Below are 27,018 nucleotides of genomic sequence, written 5' to 3'. Positions count from 1 at the left end.
GGTGTCAAAGGTTATAGGGAAGTTCAAAAATCTTGGTTTTTAAAAGAACTTTTTTCACTTGCAATTAAGTTCTTATATAATCTAATTAGATATAGCTAGGCTTGAAATTATAGAAAATTATCAAATTAAAAAATAGAGAACTGAAAATTAAAACACAAAAAAAATACATGATTCACTCGAAATCATCAATAATTTTTATTTAGATTCAAAAATTTATTTTTTAATTTCTGGATTTGAGAGAGGAAAGAGCAAGTCACCAAAAAACAAAGAAATAGAAAAAAGGATGGTTTCCAAGATTTTAGAAACTAAAATGGCAAAAGTTTGATGTCAAAGGGCAAAGGATAGCTTGAAAGTCGTGGTTTTTCCTTTTTTTCAACCACCACTACAGTCGCTGAATTATAGAAATAGCGAGTGAGAGGCTGCCCATAGCCTCAGGCAACTTGTCTCTTGCTTAATTATCGCTCTTAGAGCGTGTTTGGCAGTGTGGTTGCGGGTGCTTTTCAAATAACTTTTCGTGTCAAAATGCATGCCAACGATTTTTTTTATTTTTTAAAAATCATTTTTGACATCAGCACATCAAAACGATCCAAAACGTATAAACCATATTAAATTTTAGCAAAAAAAAAAAACAAAAAATTTTCAAATTTTTTCCCAAACGGTGCCTAAGAAAATAGGAGAGGCCATCCACAAAAAACTAAAAGAAACCTAGGCACGACCTTGGGCTTCAAGGCCTAGATGTGCGTAGACCTGTCATTCAATTTTATTTTATTTTAATAATATTAGAAGATTTTTTACAACCCATCATTAAATTTTATCCAATTGTTTCTCTAATATTCTATATTCTTAACTAATATTGATAAGCTAAGTTAAACCCATAATTCAAATAACAAATCAGCTAGAATTAACCCTAATTAAAAATACTTTCCAAGACTTGTAAATAAAAAATGTGCTAATAACACATGCATTATTTTTATATATTTAGAAGAAAATTATATAACTAGCAGAGAAACACCGACCCATTAGACATTCATTAAGAAACGGATCTCGACCCCCTAGTAATAAACTAATAATACAAAACATCTGAACATAAAACGAAAAATTAGAAACCCAGGAAACACAACAGTAAAATATAAACATGAAACGCATCCAGATTCCAGAGGCTGATGGTATCTGTCTACGAGGAGATGGTTTTCTTCAATCTAGATATTCTGGTTTTCTTAACTTGGAACTTGCATCAATCATCTCAAGATAATGGAAACACGTACATGATTGTTTTCTGCAACTGTAGTCACTCATCTCTTCCAGGCAAAAACTGATAAAAATATCACTTTACAATGGGGAAGGGGGGGAACAAGAAGAGGATAATGAAGAAACAAACACGTTCTGGCTACACTCTTAAGAAAACAACCTAATCCGAGTCAGATAATTGAGCACGGTCATCGAGTGTTGTGACCATTTTAGATAGGGTCTCTTCCATGTCTTCTAATTCATCCTTCCCGAACCCCCAGCTTCTAACTAACTCAGTCCCAGGGGCTCCTTGCTGAATTCCAAGTCTGCGGAGATTTGCCAACCTGCTCTCCAAAAATGGCAAGACAGCTGTGCTTGAGCGCAGTCTAGCTGCCATGGGGATGGAATGGACATCAAGTGATCCCCTTGATGAACAACCTGGAACCGGGCTGCTCAAGAGCTCACCGTGTTGGCCAACAAGGTTACAAAAGATTTTAGGAAATGGCAACGGTATTGGAAGTGGGCAGCTGGATACTGATAAATGACAGAATTTTGGTCTTGATGAGGAATTTTCATAAGCAGCATTAACTGAATCCGTTACTTCAGAAATGAAAGCATGGTGACCTCCTGCAGAACAAAGACAATGAAGTAAGAGCATACATACAGGATCCTAGTTAAGAAGCAGATAGGAAAGAGAACCAAAAATAATAAAAACTCTTTTCCATGAAGATTGCAAGAGAACCTATCACAAGAAAGAACAGGAAAGCTATGATTTTCTCTAGTCTCTATTTTCTCAATGGAAGCTCACAAATGCATAGAAAAAACTATTACTATCAAGAACTCTTTAACGATTAGAAGGTACACTTCAACTTTATGATGTCCATGAAGTAGAAGTTAACAACGCAGATGTGAAGCCCAAAGATTGCAAAAGGAAAATTTTGTAAGACCTGACATAAGCTTGGAAACAAAGCCATTTAGGTAACAAATCAAGACTATATTAGTTTTGATACATGTTCAAATTACAAACAGTACCTGATCGAAGAGCTCCATGCAGAGTCATGAACTCCACTGCTTGCATGTCCTCCACATCGTCTGCAATCTCTGGTGTTAATGGCTGCAAATTCCTCAGTAAAGAGTGCTCAACATGTTTCCCTGGATTTTATAATCTTCAACAATTAACCAAACTCATTGACAGAAATAAGGACATGAGATGAAAAAAAAAAATACTTCAAAAATACCAGAAATAGGAGGTGCTGGCATTGCAACATCAAGAATAGTCACCATATTTTGCCTAGCTTGCCCTGCTAACATTTGTATAACTCCATTAACATCCACAGCGCCAGAAAAATTATGCGAATTTGCAGGTCCAAGTGGCTCAATTCGGAAAGGGACACTAATAGAGTGTAGAGCAGCGGCATACACTGCACTGCTGTGGTAAGGCATCTCATCTTTAATGCAAAGGTGCATGGAAGCTTTACCTTAAACATCAAGAGTAGATTACCCAAAAAACAGAAAAACAGAAGTAAATAACTCAAAAAGATAATGCTTCAGATACAAGATATAAAACAAAGCATAAAAAAGAAACCAAAACAGAGCATCACATATAGATAATGTCAAGAGAATATGTAGATACAATTATGCTTACTTGTACTTAGCAAGGGTAAACCAACTGGCACAATCAATTTACAGAAGGATGACAGTCTTGAAAAAGAAAGTGCATCGTGAATGCTCCTAGAAAGTTTTTGTTTTTGGCTAGTCAGGTTCATGTGAGAACCAGGACCCCTCACAGTATAAAGTAAAACTGGTGTATTTGTATATTCATCTGCAATACTCTCCAAAAAGTCTCCAGCTATAGCAGAGAAACCTCCTGAGTCATCAACAATGAATTGAAATCCCTGTTAAGATCAACAAAGATTTAGCATCAAGGCACAGTGACATAAATCAAATCAAGACTTGTATGGCAGTGTTAATGTTTAAGCGAAGGCTTTGGAAGACTCAGCAAGCATCCCAAACTTCTCGAGAGCCAGGACAATAAACTACATTCAAATCATTTTTTTCAAAAATAATGTAAGAAAAACAAATAATACTTTTGAGTTCAGATGGAATTGAAGAACATAATACAGATCAAAACTCCTTGCAAGAAATTTACCTGAATGTGGTCGCACTCTTCTATGAAAAACCGAAGCCTCTCACTTATTTCTTCTCCTCGTAGACCCCCAGAAAAAATATCCCTTCCAATTCCATAATTGTCAAATTCCACATTATTCATCCATAATCCATTTAACTCGTATAAACTTTGGGGATGGTAGTGTACTTTTGAGAAATCTGTCCAATACTGGACATCGCTTTCTAAACAATCAACTATGTCCTGATTTTGTATTTCTCTTGGATTATCATTCTTCCCATTGCTTATACCTTTTGAGAGACTCAAGTTCTCCAGCTCTTCCTCATACAAACTTTGCAAGAACAAATTCTTCTTTAAAGGCTCAGATGCATGAGTTGAAACATTACTAGTCCTGCATGATATCCTTAGATAAACAACTGTTCTAAAACTCTCACAGTAGAAATCACAGGCAATAAATGGCTTGGCAATTCACGTAGTTTTTCCAAAATTTAAAAGTTTCCCAACAACAACTAACTAAAATTTTAGCCCTTCTCTTCTGACAAGTGTTAAGAACCATAAACTTAAGGGGGAAAAAAAGAAAGAAGGAGAAACACTAAAGGTGATGCAACTTCAATTATAAAAAACAGCAAAGGAGCATCTGAACTAGCTTCAACACATTTCTTAAAAGTACTTAATCCATCGTTTCAAACTAGCTCCTAATTGAGGGACAGTAGATCTATATTCTACTTGAAAGGATCTTTATGATGAAATAATCATTTTGAATCTTAATCTTCAAAAAACCTGATGATAAGACAAAGAATGCATTTCTCATTCCAGTAGGACTGAGAGTGAACGGTGCATAAAATATAATCATATTAATACCAATCAGAATTTTGAAGTTCACTTCACTTGCATTTGAGTGATGGTCACTGCACAAAGAGATCATAACGGAAATAAAGTTATGCAATCTCATTTGATTACCAACTCAACTTGTTAACAAACAATTCACAGTACAGAACGAACAGTGGTTAATAAAAGTTCCCGTGACAGACATCCTAGTTGAACATAATGCAAATTTGATAACGTCACTTTTATTATAAAGTTTTAGACTGAAGCCGTAAGTGCCCCTTCTAAAGAAAATAAACAAGACAGAATCACCAACAAAGCCATCTAGCCAAAACATAAACATATTATTATTAAAAAATTTAGTCTTTAATTAGAGACGCGGAATTATAAGACAACGCATTTTATTCTTAATTTGTAAATCAAACATTACAAGTCTCACCATGTGCAGACATTTGAAGGTGCTGATGAGCTCTCGTTATACAACGTACCACGTGAACTCATAGATCCAAGAGACCCTGCAATGTCAAAGAATCCAGCTAAATAAATTTTGCTCAATACCAATTAATCAGACCTGATGACAGAAGCTTCTCTGTTAATTAGAGTTACAATAAACAAACACTTACCCAAACATGCAAAGGATATATATAATTCAGATCCTAACTGTATAAACTATCTACACTAAAGAACTCTCCTACAATTTTTGATAAAAGAAATATTCATCAGAATAAACTGAAATCTGCACTGCACTAGCGAATTGTCAGTAAGGAAAATTTACTACCACCACTACTTGTTAAAATTGAACAAAAATTAAGAAGTACCTTGGTAGTCTATTGAAAGTAAGCGAGGAGTATAAGTCTGAACACCCTGCACATTTTTACGCAATAATATCATTACCAATATATTTCTATAACCAATTTAAACGGCACAAATTTGCAAAAAATAGAAGAAATTAAATGGAAAAAAAAATTTACTTGGTTTGTTTCGCCAGTGCGGTAGAGAGTGTCCATATTGAGGTACTGACTTTGGTTTTTGAAAACTGGATCACTGTCAGGATCCCCAGCTAATCCAAGCAACTCATCCTTTTTAACATAAAAAAAACGATTAAGCACCGTAAACTAAAAAATAAACTTTAGTTGAAGGGAAATAAAAAAGGAAGGAAGATTACCTGGAAGTTCCAGAAATGAGAGCCTACAAAATTTGCAAAACCTCCGACTTGAACCGTCACTAATTCCCTCATTGCTATCTCCTGTCAATCAATTAACTAATGTAATTAAAGAAAGGAGTAGTTTGGTGTGCTCCGAAAATAGATGACGAGGGAGAGGGTTTTAGCAAGTGTGGAAGCTTTTATGGTTCGCGGGTGGTATAGGCATGAAAAAGAAGGAACTTGATAGCGTGGTTCAAAAGTTCTGCATCGGGCTCTTGTAGCCTAGAGCATGCATTTTCGCAAGAAACACAAAATCACGCCGAAACATGCATATTCGCAACAAAACAAAACCACACCGATACGTCTTGGATAAACCATTCAAACAATACCATCCTTATTTCACCTCAAATATTCTCCGGAGGCATCATACCTCCGGTCTTTAACCCCAACACTTCAATTATGAACACACACACACACACACATATAATATGCGAAATAACTGTAAAATGCGCACGGGGAAGAAATACCCTTCGGGATACGCTGGAACCAGGGTGGGCAGTGTGGTACGCGGGCGGCGGGTTGGAGGCGCGTGTGGACTATGTTGAGTATTTCCGGGTTGTGTAAGGTTGTGGAGGCTGCTGAGTTACTGGACAGTTGGGGTCTTGGTGTGGTGAAGGACTGGCTGTCTCGGCGTGTTGGCGCTGTGGCAAGGGGTTGTGCTGGAGAGGGGGAGAGAGGGCAGCTGTTTTGCGCAGTGGTTTGTTGGAGACGCTGTGGTGACGTTGTGTTGGTCTGCTGGGCCCATGAGGATGATAACTATTGGATTGGTCTTCGGCCCATTTAATTTGGTTAGTAGGCCGTCACCCTTACTCAATAAGCTTTAGATTGTTAAATTATTACACGTAGTGATTCAGTGATTTTAACACTGCATGAGCAGGGAAAATGAAAAAAATAATTAATAATATAATAGTAAAATTAAAGGCAGAGCAAGTAATACCAAAGGTTACTCCTAAATTTGGCCTTGAAACATTGGAGAGAAATCCTAAATTTCCATCTAAAACAATCAATTTAATCCAACTGTGTTTTGATTTTTTTTTCCAGCTTTAAATTATTATTTTTTTAATATATTAATATTAAAATAATTTTTTAAAAATAAAAAAATAATTTAAATATATTTTTAAATAAAAATAACTGCAAACACAGAAAAGTGGTCTCCCAGCTATAGACTAAAAAGCAGGCTATTCCTAAAAAAATGAGCCCACTTATCCAATAATGAGGAAATACGGGTCGTTTTGATTTATTATGCGAAAGGATCCAACAAGACAAAGACAGAAATAAGGAGAATTATTGAAACGGAGGAGATTTTTTAAAAGTAACTTTAAATAATATTTATTCTCTACAAATCAAAATATCTTATTTACTAGTATCATTTGATTCTCAATAGTTATTAATAAAAATGATTCTAATTATGATAATTATCCATGAAAATAATTAACTGTCATCAAATTAAATATTATAATCAATTTAAATTTCAATAGGATTCTTTATATTAATTAATAATTATAAAAAAAATTAGAATAAAATATTATAATCAGTTGTTTTGATAACTTATTATTTTAAAAAAAAAACCAATCAAAGAGAATTGATTAAAAATATATATATTACTGAAAACAGACTATTGTTTTAATTATTTTTTATGGTCGAGTTTTTTTTTTTGGACGAATTATTTTATATATATATATATAAAAAAAACTCGAAATTGAGGTTTTGCATGCCGCCCTCGGTGGGTCTACTTTCGCTCCTTCCAATAAAAGGCTTCAATCAATCAAGATAGCATCAACGTCAAAAGCTATTCCATGCGGCAAACACTGTCCTGTGCTTTCACTTTCCTTCCGCACCTCAAAAAGTTGAAAACAGAATGTTCAAAGCTACAAAGATCCCCCCAAAGGAGGCGGCATTTTCTCCAAAGCCATAGCAGCTCTCGTCGAGGCAAGCCGACACTGTATCGCCCACCCTTTTATTCCCACTACAAAAGCCTTTCCAAAGACTACCATCCATCATCATTTGGATTTTTTTTCCCAGCCCTTTCTCCACAAGAAGTGCTTTTGCCACCTTTCAACTCTACCAGTCCAGACTCCTTAGGTTGGCCACATAGCACTGTCTTGTTGGACTTTGTAGCTCAACTGCCGACGCTGCTACTCCTTTTACGTCAGTAAGAATCTCTTTTATAGGCTCATGTTAAATGCATCATAATCTTAAAACACACACACACACGCTCTATAAATAGGATTAGAAAATTCCCACGACCTCACAACAGCACTTTCTCATCAAGAGATTACTAGTTAACCTTCAATGGGCAGGCAAAGCTGTGATCCCGCCATCATTCATTCCTCAATTGCTCTATTGCAGGAGAGATTCAGACAGTTAGAGAGAGCAAAGGAAATGAGGCAGCAGAGGGAGCTCTTAAAGTTGTTCTCCGAAGCAGACCATGTGCAGTCAGCCATGGCCTATGAGTCATCAAAGTTGTTACACTCTGAGTTAACCCTTCCACCTAGGCAGCAAATCCAAGACTGTCTTTCCTTCCAGCCAGCCATGCAGACCGAGCATAATGATCTCCTGGTCAACACGACTCCAGTTATGGCCAATTTATGCTCCACAGACAGTGTCATGAATCTAACTTATAACTTTGATGAATCAGATGTAGATACCTCACTTCATCTGTGAAAAAATTTTACAATGTTAGTCTCTCTTGTGTCCCTGTTCTGTTTCTCAAACCATTTCATGGAGCTGTAAAAATCAGAGAGGAAAAAAAAAAAGATGTAAACTACTGTCCACTGGGACTCTCATTGTCCTCTTCATGTTCAGCAATTACATTCGAATCGGAAAGACTATGCTCTGGTCTCTTCTGGAATGAATCTTCATCATCTTCATCATAATCACTACCATCGGACTCTTCATCACTGCTCCATTTTCTCTTCATGATCCTGGGTACCAAGCGAGTTACTTCGTTGGCCTCCAATAGTGCCTCACCATTGTTTATCTGTTCAAACCGAACAGCACTGACCTTTCTGGCATTTCCAGCTAATATCTGCAACAAGGACACGTTAAGGGTATTGTTCAGTAAATGATATAATAGCTAATCAAAGTATAGCCTTCGTTGGCATCAATGTTGTCAAATTTAGGGAAAACAAGCAACAACATAAAATTAACAAATGCTATCATTCATAGCTCCTGAAAAACAAATTATGGCTGCTGCAACTGTGGAAATTTTGTATATCTCTAGTCCAACTATAACAAAAACTGTACCTCATCAATCCAACAGATATACCAAACACTGAAGTGAAATTCAAGAAAGTAATTTAACTAACAGCAAGGAAAACATGAATTTCTCATCCAAGAAAAGTTAACATTAAAATGATCAGCAGACACTTAAATTGCTTTTTCTGTAACAATTATGAACTCCCATCCAGCATTGTCGAGTAGCTTTCATATAGCAAGCAACTCGAATTGCAGCAGTACGAGGAAATGCCATCTCTAGAGATTGTTAGGTTTTCTTTTTTTAATTCTGGATATCAATTTTGAATCTCGCTGTGACACTTGTAAAACCAGAGAATGATATTCAATGACAACAAGGGATAAGCTTGTTGTAAGAGAGATTATGTCAAGCTTTTATGCTAAGCTAGAGTGGGGGTTCACAATGCAAGATAGCTAACAAACTTGATCAGGTGGAATAAGCTTAAGTTGATGCATATAACAAATAAATCTATGAACACTAGTTTATGCACTGTAGCTTTCACAGAAAAGACAAGTTGCATGGAATCCAAATCTGACCTCAAGTTTATATATTTGATGCTTTTCCTTTAGTTCTTGTCTGTCAGACTTGCCTTCAGTATGCTCATCCACATCTTCTTGAGTTTCCTTTTCAAGCACCACTTTAATGGTCTCACCTGTCCTTGGGATATATCCAAATGCCTCGCATATAAAACCCGAAACTGTCTCGTACTGATGGCCCTGTAGAAAAGAAAGAGAAGATAAATGAAAACACAGATTTATGAATTAATGAACGCTTGTTTAGAACATACAATCTAGTACTATTACCATTTCAACAATAGAGCAAAGAGATCTCCTAAAAACATATCAAGCTCTCATGAAGAAACCATGGGCATCATGCTGCAGAGAAATTGTAACCAGTAGACAAAACTGGATTATGTATAGATTCCTCAACTAATGGTATGCTGATGAACCCGATACCTAATTTAAGTATGAGACAACCCATCCTCAAACAGTGAATCCAAGTATTTGTCTGATAAGTGGTCAAGATCTCATACAATAGACTACATTTCCAAACAAATATAGAGCAGGTATTCATAGGTAACAAGCCAAGAAAACAGCAATAGCTATAGATTTCCACCCTGGAAAAGTTGCAGGCTAGGGCTCTTTTTCCTGAGTTAAACATTTTCTATTTGAAAGATCATTCAAGCAATGACACATTTTTTACAGGACTAGCCTTTTCATTACATGAGGTCTTAGGCAATGCTCAGTATACCAGTTATTAATCCTATAAATTGTATACGGTATTAATTCTACAAATTATACGATATAAATATATAATACAATGGGATACATCCTTCAGATAACAATTTCATTTTCTATTTGGGATATCATTCAAGCAATGCCGCTTTCATACTGTACTATATTTTCTCATGACATGAGCTCTTAAGCAACCTACATACCAGTTATGATTATGGAAATTCTAAATATGGGATCATACAAAGGGAATACATTCTTGTTCAAAAAAAATTTGCATACACTAACATAATTAATTTGACAACTAAATAACAAACCATGCATAGATGAAGATTATTGACAAGTAAAATATATTTTACAAATAAGGTAAGGAAATATACTATATTGCAAGAAGTTAGAGTGGAATGTGGATATCACTTCTCATCTTTCTGGAAGTTCTATCATGGAAAATTCAAGTTGGTAATAGAAAACTAAAACATTCTGCTACCACTATGATAGTTGCAAAAAATCAATGCTAGTTACTAAGCCTTTTCAAATTACCTTCAAATAATATGCATCTCCAACAAAGAAAATATAGATATCAACAAAAATAATAATTAAAAAATGCCTACCCTTTCCAACTGTTAGCTGATAAAAAAAATCAAATTACATGCAACCCGAAATGTTTGAAATATATCAGGCATATCCTAAGTATATCTCCAAGCATTCACACCAAGTATATCTGAATATCCAAACACCAAAGGAAAATAATCTTATATATATATATCAGACACATCAGATTTTAGCAGGTAAGTTTAAGCACAAGGACAAGCCTCTTATGATCAAGGAGAGATTATGAAGTATTTGTGCTTCCATAGCATACCAGGCATCATTTCTTTAGGTACTTAAACATTAACATAATAATGTACTGCTCAATCTCAAACCAACAATTAAATTATACCTCTGGCATTTTGACATTTAGATCCTCAGAGAGTTGATCAATAGATGTGTTTGCATCAACGTCGTATATTCCCTCTGCTCGCATCACAATGTAGCCAGTTTTCTTCTCAATCTCTTCCTGCCAAACAAGAGGCAGTACATCAGTAAAATAAGGTGCCAAATATCTGCCTTCACACCGGCACCAATCATAGATGCATACAGAAGTGCTACTGGTATCTTCAGTTTCCAAAATTATCTACCATTTCTTGGTGTGCTGGTTCATGAGAATAATATCAACCTCATAGTTAAGTAGATTGATGGTAACTGCAACTACATTATAATGACATATATTCAGATCAAAACTGCATTTAATTTTATTTATTTATCATCATAACGTCTCATACTTTATTTGCCATACAAGAAATCTACCTTTGACTTCAATTATCAAAATTATGTTTCAGTAACTGGTAACAGTAAATCTGATGTTCAGATTACCAGTAGATACACCCTGGGATGTAGAATAAATCAGTCCATGGCAGGGCAATGCTCAACCTAGTACTGGTACATTGCAGGTGATGCCAGTACCCTAAACCTATGAATTACTGTGATACTTTGTGCACGTGCACGTAAACTAAATCATCACAGCCAAAGACAGCTTTAATACACATCACAATCACCACAAGACATCTTCAGTTTACAGACAGATCCATAAAAAGTCCACTAGAACTGTTGCATTGGGGCTCATATCAAAACTTCCTATGTTTTTCATCATCACATAATTGTATTGGTAACTTTTCCCCGTTTCTAAGCAGTCAAGTTTTGAATATGCATAGAATCTGATGAAACATCCAGAAGGCACTGATTTACAAGGAATTCAGGTTGCCATGTATCATCAACAAATCAAGACAAGAAATATTTCTTCTAGGACCATTATGATTTTCACAAAATAAAAGAAAGACGGTTTCGTTTTATCTGCTCACTGGTAGCTTGCGTTTTATTTATTTGCTTGCTTGTTTATTTATATGCCCTGTGCAATTCATTAATCAGCATCCCAGGAAAAGAACAATTTTGGGCATAATTCAACCATTAAAGGCTGAAAAGGGGGAATGTTACTCTTGCTGCACAACTCCATGTTGCAAACTACAAAGTTAGACAGGAAACATCTAGCAGATGTTAATTTTAGGCCTTATTAGAAGCTCTCAGTGAGAGGAGATCCGGGCCTTAGAATAGATAGCACAGAAAACAGCTAACAAAGACAGAAGATATATCAACAGAACTAACTCTTGTCTATTTCAGCCATCAAAGTAAAATTACACTGCACAGAAAAGAATTATACCAAATTTCAGTGGCCATTCCAATTCCAATAATGTTACAATAAATTTCTGATCTCACAAGGAAATCTATCTATAAAAAACATGAACACAACCACTGAGAAAAAGAAATGAACATGTTATAGGAAGTTATTAAAGATGCATTTTTCTTTTTTTTGATTTTCAGCTTACTTTTGAATCATTTTCGTCGAAGATTTCACCTACAATCTCTTCGACAACATCTTCCAGGGTTACTATCTGCTTTGTTGACACAAAAAGAGTATACTATTATTATACTGACATCAAATTGAATACATTATGAGCATATCGAGCATTACATATATTTGAAACTTCAACAAACAGGAAATAAACAAAAGATATGAGACTTCAGTTGGGTGTTCAACTAAAGAAGAGCTAATGTGGACGCCATGTTTAACAGACATTACAAACCATGTCTTAAAAAATTATCAGGTTGAAAATACAACCAGATCAGTGACTTTCAATGCTTCTCATGGATCAAGATTCATTTGGTTTTCTAACATTGTGCCTTTTGATTTGACTATGATATGGTATTTCAATGTTCAAAAGGGTCAACAAATGCCCGTCGTAAGTTTGGATATACCCAACCCCAAAACAGAAGAGAGAGAGAGAGAGAGAGCATGTACTATTTGAATAACCTTGCTAGTTCCAAGTTGTTTCTTGTTCAGTTATTTGGGGCCATAAGCATGAAAGCATATTTCTCCTAACATATATATCCCTCAAAAATCAAATTCCTGAAAGAATTGGAACCAAAATTGCAGCATCTTGTATTTCATAAAGAATCCCTCAAAATTATAACTTTCAAATTACCACATACAATCTAGTATCTATGCAATCTTTAATGTTTTTGGACCTACAGCCCTGTATTCTACCAAAAGAAAAATTACCACATAAAGAACCTAATAATTACTCCCTCAGTCCCAAATAAGTGGTCATTACATGTTAAAAAACACAATTCAAAAATTAAAATTTATTTTTTTAGGGATGTTTCTTTTGCATAAAATTTTTTACAAGAAAATGTTTTTCTAATTTTGTTATGTTTGTTTTGCATAAAATATTTACAAGAAATTTGGTCAACACAAAATATTTTATGTTCAACCTATAACTTCATTCATTTGTTAAAAAATACACATAAAGTTTTGAAAGAATATTTTATAGATAGTAATCTAACTCATGATATCATCTACCACCCCTATCCCACATTCATCATCATTACTGCCACTACCAACAAAACCTTCACCACCACCATCAACCCGCCGTCATCACCACCATCGTGTCAATATATTCTTCTTTTCTTATTTAATTTCTTTCATAGTTGTATATCCCTTGATTATCTCTCTAAGATTTTCATTATTGTTCTATATATTCTTGCTGTAATCCTTCCTATAATAGGCTTGAGATTAGAGGATCTGATTATGTTTACTATATTAGACCCTAGAATTAAGGGATTTAATCATTCTTGATGTATATATATTGTAATTCTCTTAGTGAAAGAGCTCAGGAAAACATTTCACAAATTCTCTTTTATTATTATGTCATGGTATCAAAGCCAAAACTCTGAAATCATTTCATCTTGTGTCTGGTTCCTTGTCTAGCTCCAAGATCTTAGTGCTTTGTTCCTTTTTTTCTCGTGTTCTTCTATTCTGTTTTTCTTGGACCTGATCCTTTTAGTTCTTGTTTCTGGTTAAATCATGTCTTTGAAACGATCTAAACATTTTCTTGTTGATTGAATGGCAAGAACTATTCTGCCTGGACATTCTAATTTCAAATTTTTGTCAAGGGAAAGGAATTATGGGGTCATATTGCTAGGACAAATTCTGCACCTAACAATGAGAAGGAGAAGGAGAAATATGTGAAATGGGAGGTGAAGGATGCTCAGATTATCCTTGGAAGTATGCAATCCTCAATACTTCTCAATCTCAAGCCTTATAAGTCCTCTAGAGAAATGTGGGATTACGTAAAGAACATTTACAACCAAAGCAATACAGCACGAAGGTTCCAATTGAAACTTGAGTTACGTCAACTTAGTTAGGGCAGTATGTCAATACAAGAGTTTTATTCTTCCTTTGCAAATCTTTGGGCTAAGTACACCGATATTGTGTATGCAAGTGTACCTCCTGAAGGACTCATTGCTATTCAAAGTGTGCATGAGACTAGCAAGCATGACCAGTTTTTAATGAAGTTAAAGGGGGAATTTGAAGCAATCAGGTCCAACCTGATGAATAGAGAACTGGTTCCTTTATTGGATATTTGTGTAGGAGAGCTTCTCGGGGAAGAACAACGGATCGTTACACAGGCTGTCTTGGAGCAGAAAGCTCAAAATTCTACTCCAATTTCTGTTGCCTACGCTGCTCAAGGGATGTCTAAATGAGGCAGAGATATGATTAATGTCCAGTGCTATAGTTGCAAAGGATTTAGGCACATTGCCACTAATTGTTCTAAAAAATTCTACAATTATTGTAAGAAAACAGGGCATATCATCAAAGATTGTTCCATCCGGCCTCCAAAGAAATCTGAAACTGCCAATTATTTCGGTTGGTCCCTCGAATGCTCCTAGTACTGGTCAGTCTTCTATTACTCCTAAAATGGTCTAACAAATGATAGTTTCTGCCCTTTCTAATTTATGCCTTTCAGGTAACAGAAATTCTATTCCTAAGCCTTGGTATTTTGATTCTGCTGCTTCCAATCACATGACCAACATTGCCTTACCTTTAAATAATGTTCAAAAATATAAAGGTGATCTTCAGATTTGTACTGCGGATGGTAATCCCTTGCCTATAACAGTTGTTGGTGATATTTCAACCCTTTTGAATATTGTTTTTGTGTCTCCTAAGTTGTCCACTAATCTTATGTCTCTTGGCAATTTAGTTGACAACAATAGTGATGTTCATTTTTCAAATTCTGGTTATCTTGTGCAAGATCAAGTGTCAGGGAAAATGATTGCGAAGGGACCTAAAGTTGGACGTCTATTCCCTTTGCTTCTATCTCCCTCTCCTGTCTAATTCTCATGTACTTTGAGTCTTGCTTAAATCTGGTTTACTTGGAAATAAAAATTTGACTTCTGATAATGATATTGTTGATTGTGCATCTTGCAAACTTGGTAAAAGCAAAACGATTCCTTTTCCATTGCATAAAACCCGCACCACCAAACCTTTTGAACTCGTACATACTGATGTATGGGGTATTGCACCAGTAATTTCTCATAAACATTACAGATATTTCGTTACATTTATCGATGATTTCACTCACTTGGGTATATTTTCTTCGGTCTAAAAGTGAGGTATTCTCTGTGTTTAAAGCTCTTCTTGCCTTAGTTGAAACACAATTTTCTGTCAAAATCAAAATTTTGCAATCTGATTCAGGTGGTGAATATATGTCAAATGAATTTCAATTTTTTCTTCAAAGTCATGGGATCATATCACAACGTTCTTGTCCTTTCACCCCACAACAAAATGGTGTGGCTGAAAGAAAGAATCGTCATCTTCTTGATGTTGTTCGAACTCTTCTAATTGAGTCATGTGTTCCTTCTCATTTTTTATGTGAAGCTTTGTCTACTGCTGTTTATTTGATTACTAGATTACCATCTCCCAACTTGAACAATGATTCTCCCTACTTTCGCTTGTTTGGACAAGCACAAACTTATTCCAATCTTCATATTTTTGGATGTATTTGTTTTGTTCACCTTCCTGCACGTGAGAGAAATAAACTTACTGCCCAATCTGTCAAGTGTGCTTTCTTAGGATATGCTGGAACCCAAAAAGGATTTCTTTGCTATGATCCACATGCCTGTCGAACTCGTGTCTCTAAGATATGCTGGAACCTAATGTCATTTAAAAAAAAAATTAGCCCTTCTTTCGCAACAACAGACTTCAAAATTTCCTTCTCTATCTGTTTTACCACATTTTCCTGAGTTGCCAACACCAATACAAAAGTTTACACTAGGTTATGTTTATTGTAAACGCACTCCTCTTGCATATGATCCTTCTACAAGTCTCACTGAGGTTCCTTCACATCTTCCTGCAGCATCTGATCCAGTTCTAACCAATTCCTATGATCCACCTCCTCTTTGTAGAAGCTCTACACCTCACAAACCTCCTGAACAGTATGGTCTTTCAACCCCTGTGGCTATGTCTACTACTTTGTCTTCTATTTCCATTCCCACTAGTTATAAACAGGCTATAGAACATGAGTGTTGGCAACAAGCAATGGAAGCAGAACTTCAAGCACTTGAGGCAAATCATACTTGGGACATTGTTTCTTGTCCTCCACATGTTAAGCCCATTGGTAGTAAGTGGGTCTATACTATGAAACTCAATTCTGGTGGCTCTTTAGATAGATACAAAGCTCGCTTGGTTGCTCTTGGCAATAAACAAGAATATGGCCTCGACTATGAAGAAACATTCACACAAGTTGCTAAAATGACCATGATGAGAACAATTCTTGCTATTGCAGCCTCTAAAGCTTGACATTTACATCAGATGGATGTAAAAAATGCCTTCTTCAATGGGAACCTTAAGGAGGAGATTTATATGAAACCTCCACCTGGTATGTCCAAGATGGCTTCTAATGAAGTTTCCAAGCTAAGACGCTCTTTGTATGGGTTGAAGCGCAAGCACCTAGAGCCTGGTTTGAGAAGTTTCGCAACACTCTTCTCACCTTCTCCTTCACACAAAGTCAATATGATTCATCACTCTTCTTTTACAAGACAACCACTGGTATGGTCTTTCTCTTAGTCTATGTTGATGATATTATCATCACTGGTAATGACAATGGGCTAATCACTAAGATTCAACATATGTTGCATAGTACATTTCAAATTAAAGATCTTGGGCATCTCACATATTTTTTGGGGCTGGAAGTTCACTCTAGCGATCATGGTTTGTTCTTAAATCAACATAAATATATCCAAGATCTCATTGACTGCATATAGTGATGCAGATAGGGCTGGCTGCCCGGATACTAGGCAGTCTACCACAGGCTGGTGCATTTTTCTTAGAGATGCTTTGATTTCTTGGAAGTGTCAGAAGCAAGATTATCTCTAAATCTTCCACAGAGGCTGAGTATAGAGCCATGTCTGCAGCTCGTTCTAAAATTGTGGTTACGTGGTCTTATTTCTGAACTTGAATTTCCTCCAATTGATCCTACTCCACTTCATGGTGATAATACTAGTGCCATTCAAATAGTTGTGAATCCGGTATATCATGAACGCATAAAGCACATAAAGGTGGACTATCATTACATTAGAGAGGCCTTTACTCGAGGTGTTATCACTCTTCCTCATCTTATTACTGATCTTCGAATAGTTGATGTCTTTACGAAAGCTTTGACACGCCAACGACACAAGTTTCTCAATAGCAAATTGATGCTGATAGACTTACCCGCATCAATTTGAAAGGGGGTGTCAATATATTATTCTTTCCTTATTTAGTTTCTTTCATAGTTGTATATCCCTTGATTATCTCTCTAAGATTTTCATTATTGTTCTATATATTCTTACTGTAATCCTTCCTATAATAGGCCTACAATTAAAGGATCTGATTATGTTTACTATAGTAGACCCTAGAATTAAGGGATTTGATCATTCTTAATGCATATATATTGTAATTCTCTTAGTGAAAGAGCTCAAGAAAACATTTCACAAATTCTCTTTTATTATTGTCACATCGTACTTTTCACATCATTGCTTACCAAATACCATAAAATTTGTTAGTGAAAAACATTTTACATGTAGAACATTTTATGAATAGAAAATATTTTATGCAAAACAAATGCCCCATTTTATATCATATACAAGCTGAGAAAAAAATATATTTCTAATTTGTATTATAATTATAAATTGTGAATATTTTAAAATGTGTTTTCTAACATGTGGCCATTTATTATGCAAAGAAAGGATTACTATGAATAGCTAGCCTGAATGATCACATTGTGTTTTCTAAAACATTTAGTGGCCATGCAATCCTTTTAAACACCCAAAGGCAAGAGACTTTGTAAAATTAAACAGAATAGAGACTTGAGGTTTTGTACATACTCCTACTGTTCCACCATATTCATTAAGAACAACAGCCATGTGGACCTTTCTGATGCGGAACTCTCTAAGAAGATTCCAGACTGACATTGAATCTGCAAAATGAATAACATAATTGTAAGTACAATATAGGTCAACATAATTGTATTCAGTAAAGCTTAAAAGTCAAACCTGCAAAACAGATGTAAGCAATATGTAAAAAAAGACATCAGAGTGACCTTTCAGTGGTATTTTATAATATTTGATAATCCTTCAGATCACAACAATACACTGGAAAAAAAAACCAGCAGTACTTTTTTCAAGGCAAAACAAGGATTTAGAAGCTAAACGGTCATATGCAATACTGATAATACAAGGTGACAAAATCAGTAGACCTGTTAACTATAGAGGTTGTGAATTGAAATTAGACCTACCAAGCAATATTTAGAGCAATTTGATGGTAATATATAAGAATATTGACATCTTCAATAAAAACTAGAGATGCATAATAAAGTTATTGATTAGAATCAGATTAAAAGATGCACTAGGGATATACTTGATATCGCTTCAATACTTAGATTTATCAGCTTCTGATTCTTTTGATGCAAGTGCAAATACTGTCTTTGCCTAAGTCAGCGTCTTAGCAAAAAAAATTCCATCTTCAACTGTTTTTTAACACTTTTTTTTTTTTGTTTTTGGGTCCCTATCCAGTGTAAAGGAACCAAATTGCCATATAAAACTAACCAGAGTGCACCAAAGTTAGGAAGAAATTATACATTCCAATGCCATATCATCTCATAACTAGTTGAACCTATTGACAGCAGAGATCAAGGATAAAATTAGCCAATTTGTGACCAACTTAAGTTAAATTGATCATTCTTCTCTTGGCCATTCAATATCCTTTTCTTCTCATCAAGGTCACTTCCAGACCTCTAGAGTTGCTTTTAATAAGGCCTATCAAGTTGCAAGTCCGAGCCAATATAAAAAATATGACATGTAGAAATAAAGAACCTATGGGGGAAGCCAGCATATCTAAGCAATAAGATACCAAAAACTCGATCATGGACTCATCAGAGCAAATTGCAATATCAAGGCAGTCTTCCCGTAGCAAAAAAAAAAACCTAGCGATTTGCATATTTACCAGAAACATGGAACATTTGGATCATGGTATAGGGTTTGGGGATTGGATGCGCACTTGGATTAATTTAAAGTATTTTAGAGGGTATGCTTATATACCATATTAGTTCAGATCATTGTACACATGGAACATCTTTTCAATTCTTTGAGTACACACATTATGATGAAATAGGATAAAGAAAGAAAACTTCAAACACAAAAGTGGTTTTTCATCTCAAATAAATAAGAGGATATAAAGAACGTTAGTATTTCAAATAATTTGGAATAATAATCCAAAAATAAATTAGGTTTAAAAATCAAAAGAATTGTTAGGCCATATTAATAATTAAAAACCAGACCTGGGTGGGAAAAAAAACATTGAGCAAAAGTATAATTGATCGCCTAGACTTGTCCTTTTTTTTAGGCCCGAACATCTCTTGTGATTAGGCTTATTAAATTAGCAAGTCAGAACCTTAATATTTATCAGTGAACTTTTTTCAATATTCTTAACCTAATAATGTTAATTGCATTACTTCATTAATAGTTAAGGTTTTTAGGTTTTGAGAAGTTTAAAAAGTGATCAAAATGCAATTTAGTAAAACGAGCATAACTTAATTTAATTATTTAATCAAGCTGAAGTTTTGACAGAATATTTTGAAGGCCTTATTTTCAATTGTGTTAAAATTTCATAATGATAGGAAATCAGAAAGGTCTTCATATAAGGCTCGAAAATTACTATGCGGGATTGTCTTTATTTAACTTATTGTATTTGAATTTGTTTTTCCTATTTAGATTAGGACTTTTAATTTAATTAGTATTTTACTAGTTATGAATCTTAATGTTGGATATATTCTATTAGTTAAGTAAGTTTTAATTAGAAATCACTTCCTGTAAAGGATTTTGTCTAGAACTTGTATAAATAGGAATGTCTAGTTTATTTTTTATAACATTAAGACTATTCAGACTTTTAATAAAATATTTGAGATTAAGGTTGTAACCTTAGAGCTTGGTAACCTTAGCTTTTATCACGTAATTTGCCACATCTATTGATATCAAAATAGATTGGCCTCTTTGATGGACGAAGTGGTAGCAACTCATTCCGCAATGTATGAGTGTAGGCCCTCTAGGATGGTGTGCGGGCTTATAAGCAGAAACTAGATTATTGGGAGCAGAGATTTGATCACTTGGATCAAGCCATAATAGATCTAATTTGGCTAATGGAAGACGCAAATAGGAATCCCAGAGGAGAAGAATGTGCTTGGAGATATACCTCGGGGCCAACCTTACCTTGGACTTATTCCTGAAATTACACCTAAACAACCACTTGTCTATGTGGAGGAGTTTGGTGAAAGAAACATTTCAAATCACCAAACTTTCAAAGTTATATAATCATGTTATCTAATCATGTTGAAGATAACGTGACCAAAATGGATGCTAACAATTTCAAACTTTTGACCTTAAATTGGAGAAGACTGGCAAACAATGATCTTCAATCATGAATGAAGATCTTACAAACAAGGACATGGTAATTTATGACAATTCTCCTAAAGATATTATGAAAGATTATCTTGAAGTTTCTTTATATTCAAAGTCGATCAAGTTTGAAGAAAAAGAATGTGTGAATGAACTACAAGTGGACTTTATAGGAATGAAAAGTATAACATTAAATATGAATTTTTCTTTAGCATGTACACACCATAAATTAAATTATGAAGTTCACAAGTCAAAGACATGCTACTTTATAAATATGTTGGCTATAATGCTATATTCAAAATATTTGTTCCTCTGGAGTGAAAGAGTTTGATTCTTGATAGATAGCTCAAGGGTGAGTTTTTCAGAAGTACATAGATAACTCAAGATTGACATGGGGAACTTTATTCAATATTGCAAGCCTAATAATGTTTATTGCATTATTTCATTGATAGTTAAGAGTCCAAGATGCAGTTTGGTAAAACAAACAAATTTTTTAATCCGACTATTGGATCCAGCTAAATTTTGACAACAGATTTTAATGGTCCTATTTTCTATTGGGTTAAAATTTCATGATGATTAGATATCAGAAAAATCTTCAAATAAGGCTTGAAAGCTATTGTGCGGGATTGTCTTTATTTATCTTGTTTTATTTGGATTCTTTTTACTATTTAGATTAGGACTTTTAATTTAATTAGTATTTCACTAGTTAGAAATCCTAATGCTAGATGAATTCTACTAGTTAGGTAAGTTTTAATTAGAAATTCTTTCTTGTAAAGGATTTTAGATCTAGAACTAGTATAAATAGAAATGTCTAGTTTATTTTTTTGAACATTTAGACCATTCAAACTTTTTATAAAATACCAAATATTTTCTCTGTTCCCCTATAGTATTTAGGGCTATAACATTAAGGCTTGAGTACCCTAACTTTTATCCATTCTATTTGTTGCGCCACCCAATCCTAATATAGCGAGTAGAGAAGCAATCATGCACAAAACATATAATTAAGAATTTCACCGATCAACCATAAATAGACATGCAACTTAATAATTACCAGGCACAAAATATGTTGGTTTGTGAGCCATGTCTCCCACAGTTGTCCTTTCTAGCAGCTCACCCTTCAAAATCAAATAGATTATAGTTCTGAACACCATGAGATTTTTAGATACAATAAATAAACAAAGTGACAGCGCTTTTTAAGTGGGAGGAATGGGAGCAAATTGCATCACCTTCTGAACATAATCCAGCAGATCCATTGCATAGGCAATACCCACGATATTATCCACGCGCTGCTCAAAAACTGGCACCCTACAAAGTACAAAATATGTCCATGAAACTTTTAGCATGCTGAAAAAACAAATAACTTACTGCAAGTATTCAGATTTTGACCTTGAATATTGATGAGTCACCCACAACTCATGAAAATCCACAAGAGTCCCACTGGCATCAATTGCAACTACATCAACAAGAGGTGTCATGACCTCTCTAACATGTGTATCCTTAATTTCTAGCACATTCTCAATCATATCCTGTGTTAAAACAAAACTATGAGCTTGTTAACTGCAGAATCCAACCATTTTAATGGATTCCTAGGGAGACTTTCTGAAATGATAGTCATAACACACTCTTATTTCAGTCGGTTTTCAGCAAAATGAAAAAATTCAGGCAGCTATCAGGCAGAAGTGGAAGTACTATCCATTGACGAACTTCAATAGAATAGAAAAATCTTTCTGTTCAGGTTTGATTGTATCTTTCATGCAAAGAAAGTGTCCTATACCTAGAATTTAATTCGAAAATAATTAGTGCTGCTTTATTAATGAAAATTTACCATCAAAGAGCCTGTAACTGTTAATGTCATCTATGATTCACTATTTCTCACTAAATCTCAAAATTTTATTAATGTACAACTCCATCATAACAAAATAGTAATCGCTCCCTCAAATCACCCATAGAAATAAAACCACAGTTAGCCACTGCATTACCTGTTCCTCCTCCTCAATTGCCCCACTCAATTCTGCCCCTCGCAACATCAGCTTCAACTCATCTTCTGTAACATATGGTTCGCTGATTAAAAAAAGAAAAGAAAACAAAAAAGGTGAGAAGAAATGAGGAAATGCTAACTAAAAATCCATTAAAAAAAAAACTGAAGGAAAAACCATTACATTATAAGAGGAAAATAGAAAGAGAAGATAAACATGTAATGGTCTAGGATTTATAAACTGACCATTGAACTGAAAATAAAAAGGAGGTGACAGACTCTAAAAAGGGTATATGAATGGAACAATTAGATTCTTCAAATGTTGTTTCATGGTAAAAGGAGGAAAATATCATTATATAACATTTTGAATCACAAGACGGATATAATATCGCAATTGTAAACATTCTAAGGAATGAAATGGAAAAAAAAAAAACATATGTTGACTTTCTACATGATAATGAAATGTCAATTGTAAATGTAGAAGAATGCCCAACAATGAGAATTATCAATACTTTTCACTTTAAAATGGAAGTTAACATCATTTAGGTTGTTAAGTTAGAAAGTCAAAAACTGAAAAGAAAAATATGAACCTTGTCAAAAACCACATAATGCAAGGTAAATGAAACAGAGCAATGAAAAATACAATGAAGGCAACATGCAAGAATTGGAAGTTACAAAAAAAGAAAAAATAAGGTTATTATATTTTCACCTTCTTCCTTTTAAACCAAGCATCTTCAGCATTCCCATTGACAGATATGTGACAACTCTTCCAACAGGATATAATACTAAAGAAAGCCACGCCACTGGCCTAACCTAGAGGCATTACAAACAACATTAGCCAGAGACACTTGAAAAAAATAGCAGTTAGATCAGCTGAAGAAAATAACAGCTGCATAGCTCCACAAAGCAAGGAATGAAAAGAGAGTAGGAAAGGTTCTAGCAAGATAGTATAAGCTCACTTACCACAAACCTAGCAACCTCAGTGGCATTGTGTACAGCTATACTTTTTGGAGTGATCTCAGTAAGAAGCAATATGGCAACCTAGAGACATTAAGACGAGGAGGAGAAGAAGAAGAAAAACAGATTAATGGAAAAAATTTTGCATTGCACAAGTGTATATGCCTTCGAATATTGTTGAACTACAAGAACAAGCTAAATACCAATCACTTCATCAAACCTTCGATATCTTATTAGCATTCCACTAAATTGGCCAAAGCTTGTAATTTCCTTTCAACAAGTCATTCACTCTTTTAAACTATAGTTTTAATAATAAAGATTAAATAACATGTGCTGAGAGCATAAACAAGCATAGAACAGTGTAGAAGCACCCTTAGACATAGCAAAGTCTCTTATTCACTAATTGAACTTCAAATTCCTCCTCATTCATCTCAACCACCTTACACTACACATAGAAGGTAGAGAAACTTCATACACAAGCAAGTGCAGGTACATTTAATTTATGCACCATCACTCCACTTACCAAGTAAAATTATGGTGGACCATTAGACACTCTAATTGACATGAGTGTGTGTGTGTGGGGGGGGGGGGTGTTCATGGGAGGGACTTATACATACAGTCATTACGCCAGTGGCTGCACTAACACCAGCTTCACCAAATATAGCTGTGGCTGCCTCCGTTACCAATGCAGTTGCTCCAATATTAACAACACTGATCGCATAAATAGACTTGAATAAGAATTTATTTTTTTTCAACATGAAAAGAATAGCTGGAACTAGCCATGATAATAATGGTTAGAATGGTAGTACGTTGTGCCGATAAGAATAGTCGTCAGAAAACGAGTAACATCACTGCGGAGCATTTTGAAGACCCCGTCATCAGACTCTTTTTCCGCCAACTCACGCACCTGATAGATTTATGTCAGAGGACAAATTAGATTAAAAAATTATTGTTCACACCTGTAACAGTGAGAGAAAGGTGGTGTACTTGGTCATAAGAAGCCAGCAGAATTTCTTAATGTAAGAAACTACAAAAGATATTAGTATTAAGACCTCTAGTAATTGGAAAATGGCAGCACAAGATTTGAATTAGAAGTGCAGGTTAGAATTACAATTTGAATATAAAGTACATGTCAATTCCTACTAATAGATTTGATTAATGCGAACTCTATCTTGGGTGTTGCAATCTATTGATGATCATCATGTTCATCAAGAATATTGTTCGATAAACAATGCAAAGTGACAATACTTTCAAATTTAGAGTCAGGATAGACATGGACAGAATATTATATTTGCCACTATATCTATGAAAAGCTTGATTCTCTCTTCACTTCAACAAGTTGTCAAACACCCTTACGTCCTAACAGATGGTAGGCATGATAAGTTAATCATAAAAGTGGCTTTGTTTGCCATCTACATCACTTTCTAAGACTTCTTAGTGACATCCCTTCTTATTTTGGCCACACAATAGAGGCAATACGAAAACTGCCCTCCATAAACCAAAATAAATTAACTCAGTAAATGAGGTCATAAGAATCAGCCTGATCATTTCTTCTAATTTTTATAAGCTCTTCAGCAAAACCATACATGTTTTTCAAGCAAGGCTACTCACAAAAAAATTTGAGAAACTGATGTGGCAGCTACTCTTCTTATGCCAAACAAATCACTTGATGCTTATTTAAACCAATTGTTACATTTATCATGCAAGAAGTTTATGTAAAATTCATTCTTAAGGCCATCATTTCATTTCCCGTGTCTTTACCGTGATAGGACTTGTTCTCATAACAAAACACAAACGCACAGTTTAAACATAGAAATCATGCAGTTAACATCAATAACAATTCTAAACATCAAAAAACCAATCAAGTTATTGAGCTAGAAATGCATACCTTCCATGGCCATAACGTGGTTATGGAAGTCTCAGCCATGGAAAAAAATGCAGACAGTCCCAAAAGCGCAGCCAATATCAAACCTTGCTCTTTAAAAACTCTAAGGAGCTGCGAGATTTTAGGCCAAGCAGTCCTCAACAACAATATACTCTGCCCAATAACTCCATACCCCGCATTAACCACACCCTCAGATGCAAGCACCCTCCTGCACCCAAAAACCAAAACCCCACAAACCATTGCACCAAAAACAACACCCCTTTTCAACAGCACTTTTATTAACTCCATGTTCACATTTTGATCAGTACCCAGATCAGTGCTAACATTGCGAGATGATTTTGAACGATTTCTTGGCAAAATTGAACTACAGTAAGGTCTAAAATCGGTAAGTTTTGATGAAATACGAGGTGGGTATTGATAACTCTTTTGGGAAACCTTAAAGGGTATCTTCGAAACCCGATTGTAATGCAAGAAAGAAGAGGTTTTGGTGCCAGAAATGAATATGGGTCGACCCAGAATTGATGACTCAAATGCAATCTCCATTACCATAAGTAAGAAACAACCTCACTCAAAACCCAAAATTTCGAAGTTAAATTCAGCTGGCATCAAAACTAAGAATTTGGTGGTTTCATTTTTATTGGAAGGGAGATTTTGATATATTCAGATGAAAAGAAATTTAAAAATTGTTTGGTGTTGGTGGACCCGTGGAGGTGGCGTGGGCTTTTGGGTTGCGTCAATTTTTGGTTGGCATCGAAGAGATTTTGCTTGAGCGAGCGGCGTGGAAGATGAAATGACTGGATTTGCCCCTTGTTATGTGGTTTAATGTCGGTTTTGCCCCTTAACTACTTACGTTGTGGCACAGCTAGTCTATTTGTCTGGCTACATGCGGATTGGACGTAAAAAAATATTAATTCATAACAAATTACGTGGTATTCCTATTAAACTAGATTAGGGCTAGGACAGTCTTGAAATCTATCTATTTATCTTCTTATTTAGCATAAATTTAAAAGTAAACTATATAAAATTATTTTGATGTGATTGAGCCAACTTGATAAATTTAAATATAATTTGAATAATAAATAAAAAATATGATTTAATTTTAATAAAATCTCATGAAGATGCTTTTTTTAATATTAAAATAATATATATTGGGTCGTGGTTCATGGCGTAACCCGTCAGGATTTCACTAGATTTAATAAAAAAATTTATTAAATTATTTTTTACATAATTATGATACCAAAAACAATACTCGCAAAATCGAGCACAAACCAAATATTGAAACGTTTATTTTAAATTGTGATAACTTCATAAAAAGTAAAGTATAAATATTAATTCAAAATTAACCAAATATTGAAGGGTTAAATTAAAAAATAAAAAAATTAAATAAAAATATAATATTAAATAATGAAATTAGAAAAAAATAAAAGAAAGAAAAATAAAAAGCAAAGTGAAAAAAAGATAGCAGAGAGAGGAGAAGGTGGCACTATGGT

The 27,018-nt window shown here is 34.6% G+C and overlaps 2 protein-coding genes across 3 annotated transcripts; both read right to left on the bottom strand.

The window, feature by feature from the left end:
* Nucleotides 1-1,212: 1,212 nt before the first annotated feature.
* Nucleotides 1,213-6,117, bottom strand: LOC133684069 (uncharacterized). The gene is made up of 10 exons (XM_062106813.1): nucleotides 5,849-6,117; nucleotides 5,343-5,423; nucleotides 5,149-5,256; nucleotides 4,996-5,041; nucleotides 4,617-4,692; nucleotides 3,377-3,743; nucleotides 2,873-3,122; nucleotides 2,466-2,705; nucleotides 2,260-2,379; nucleotides 1,213-1,854 (listed from the first exon to the last, which is right to left on the bottom strand). The coding sequence occupies exons 2-10, from the start codon at nucleotides 5,412-5,414 to the stop codon at nucleotides 1,409-1,411; spliced, it is 1,725 nt and encodes a 574-aa protein (XP_061962797.1). The 5' UTR covers nucleotides 5,415-5,423; nucleotides 5,849-6,117; the 3' UTR covers nucleotides 1,213-1,408.
* A 1,889-nt stretch (nucleotides 6,118-8,006) lies between these two features.
* LOC133668001 (putative DUF21 domain-containing protein At3g13070, chloroplastic) lies at nucleotides 8,007-26,289 on the bottom strand. Of its 2 annotated transcripts, XM_062087733.1 has the most exons (14): nucleotides 25,532-26,287; nucleotides 24,453-24,550; nucleotides 24,261-24,354; nucleotides 23,650-23,727; nucleotides 23,396-23,499; nucleotides 22,691-22,772; nucleotides 22,098-22,237; nucleotides 21,938-22,016; nucleotides 21,763-21,826; nucleotides 18,147-18,238; nucleotides 12,269-12,334; nucleotides 10,789-10,905; nucleotides 9,153-9,332; nucleotides 8,007-8,409 (listed from the first exon to the last, which is right to left on the bottom strand). In XM_062087733.1, the coding sequence occupies exons 1-14, from the start codon at nucleotides 26,075-26,077 to the stop codon at nucleotides 8,146-8,148; spliced, it is 2,004 nt and encodes a 667-aa protein (XP_061943717.1). In that variant the 5' UTR covers nucleotides 26,078-26,287; the 3' UTR covers nucleotides 8,007-8,145. The 2 variants fall into 2 exon arrangements, with proteins under 2 accessions (XP_061943717.1, XP_061943723.1); XM_062087739.1 differs by lacking the exon at nucleotides 12,269-12,334 and having other exon boundaries at nucleotides 25,532-26,289.
* Between the last annotated feature and the right edge of the window lie 729 nt (nucleotides 26,290-27,018).

Source organism: Populus nigra, chromosome 1 (genome assembly GCF_951802175.1).
Source record: "Populus nigra chromosome 1, ddPopNigr1.1, whole genome shotgun sequence".
NCBI classification, from domain to species: Eukaryota; Viridiplantae; Streptophyta; class Magnoliopsida; order Malpighiales; family Salicaceae; genus Populus; species Populus nigra.
Note: the sequence above shows the minus strand (reverse complement) of the source record. Positions and strands in the feature narration are given on the sequence as shown.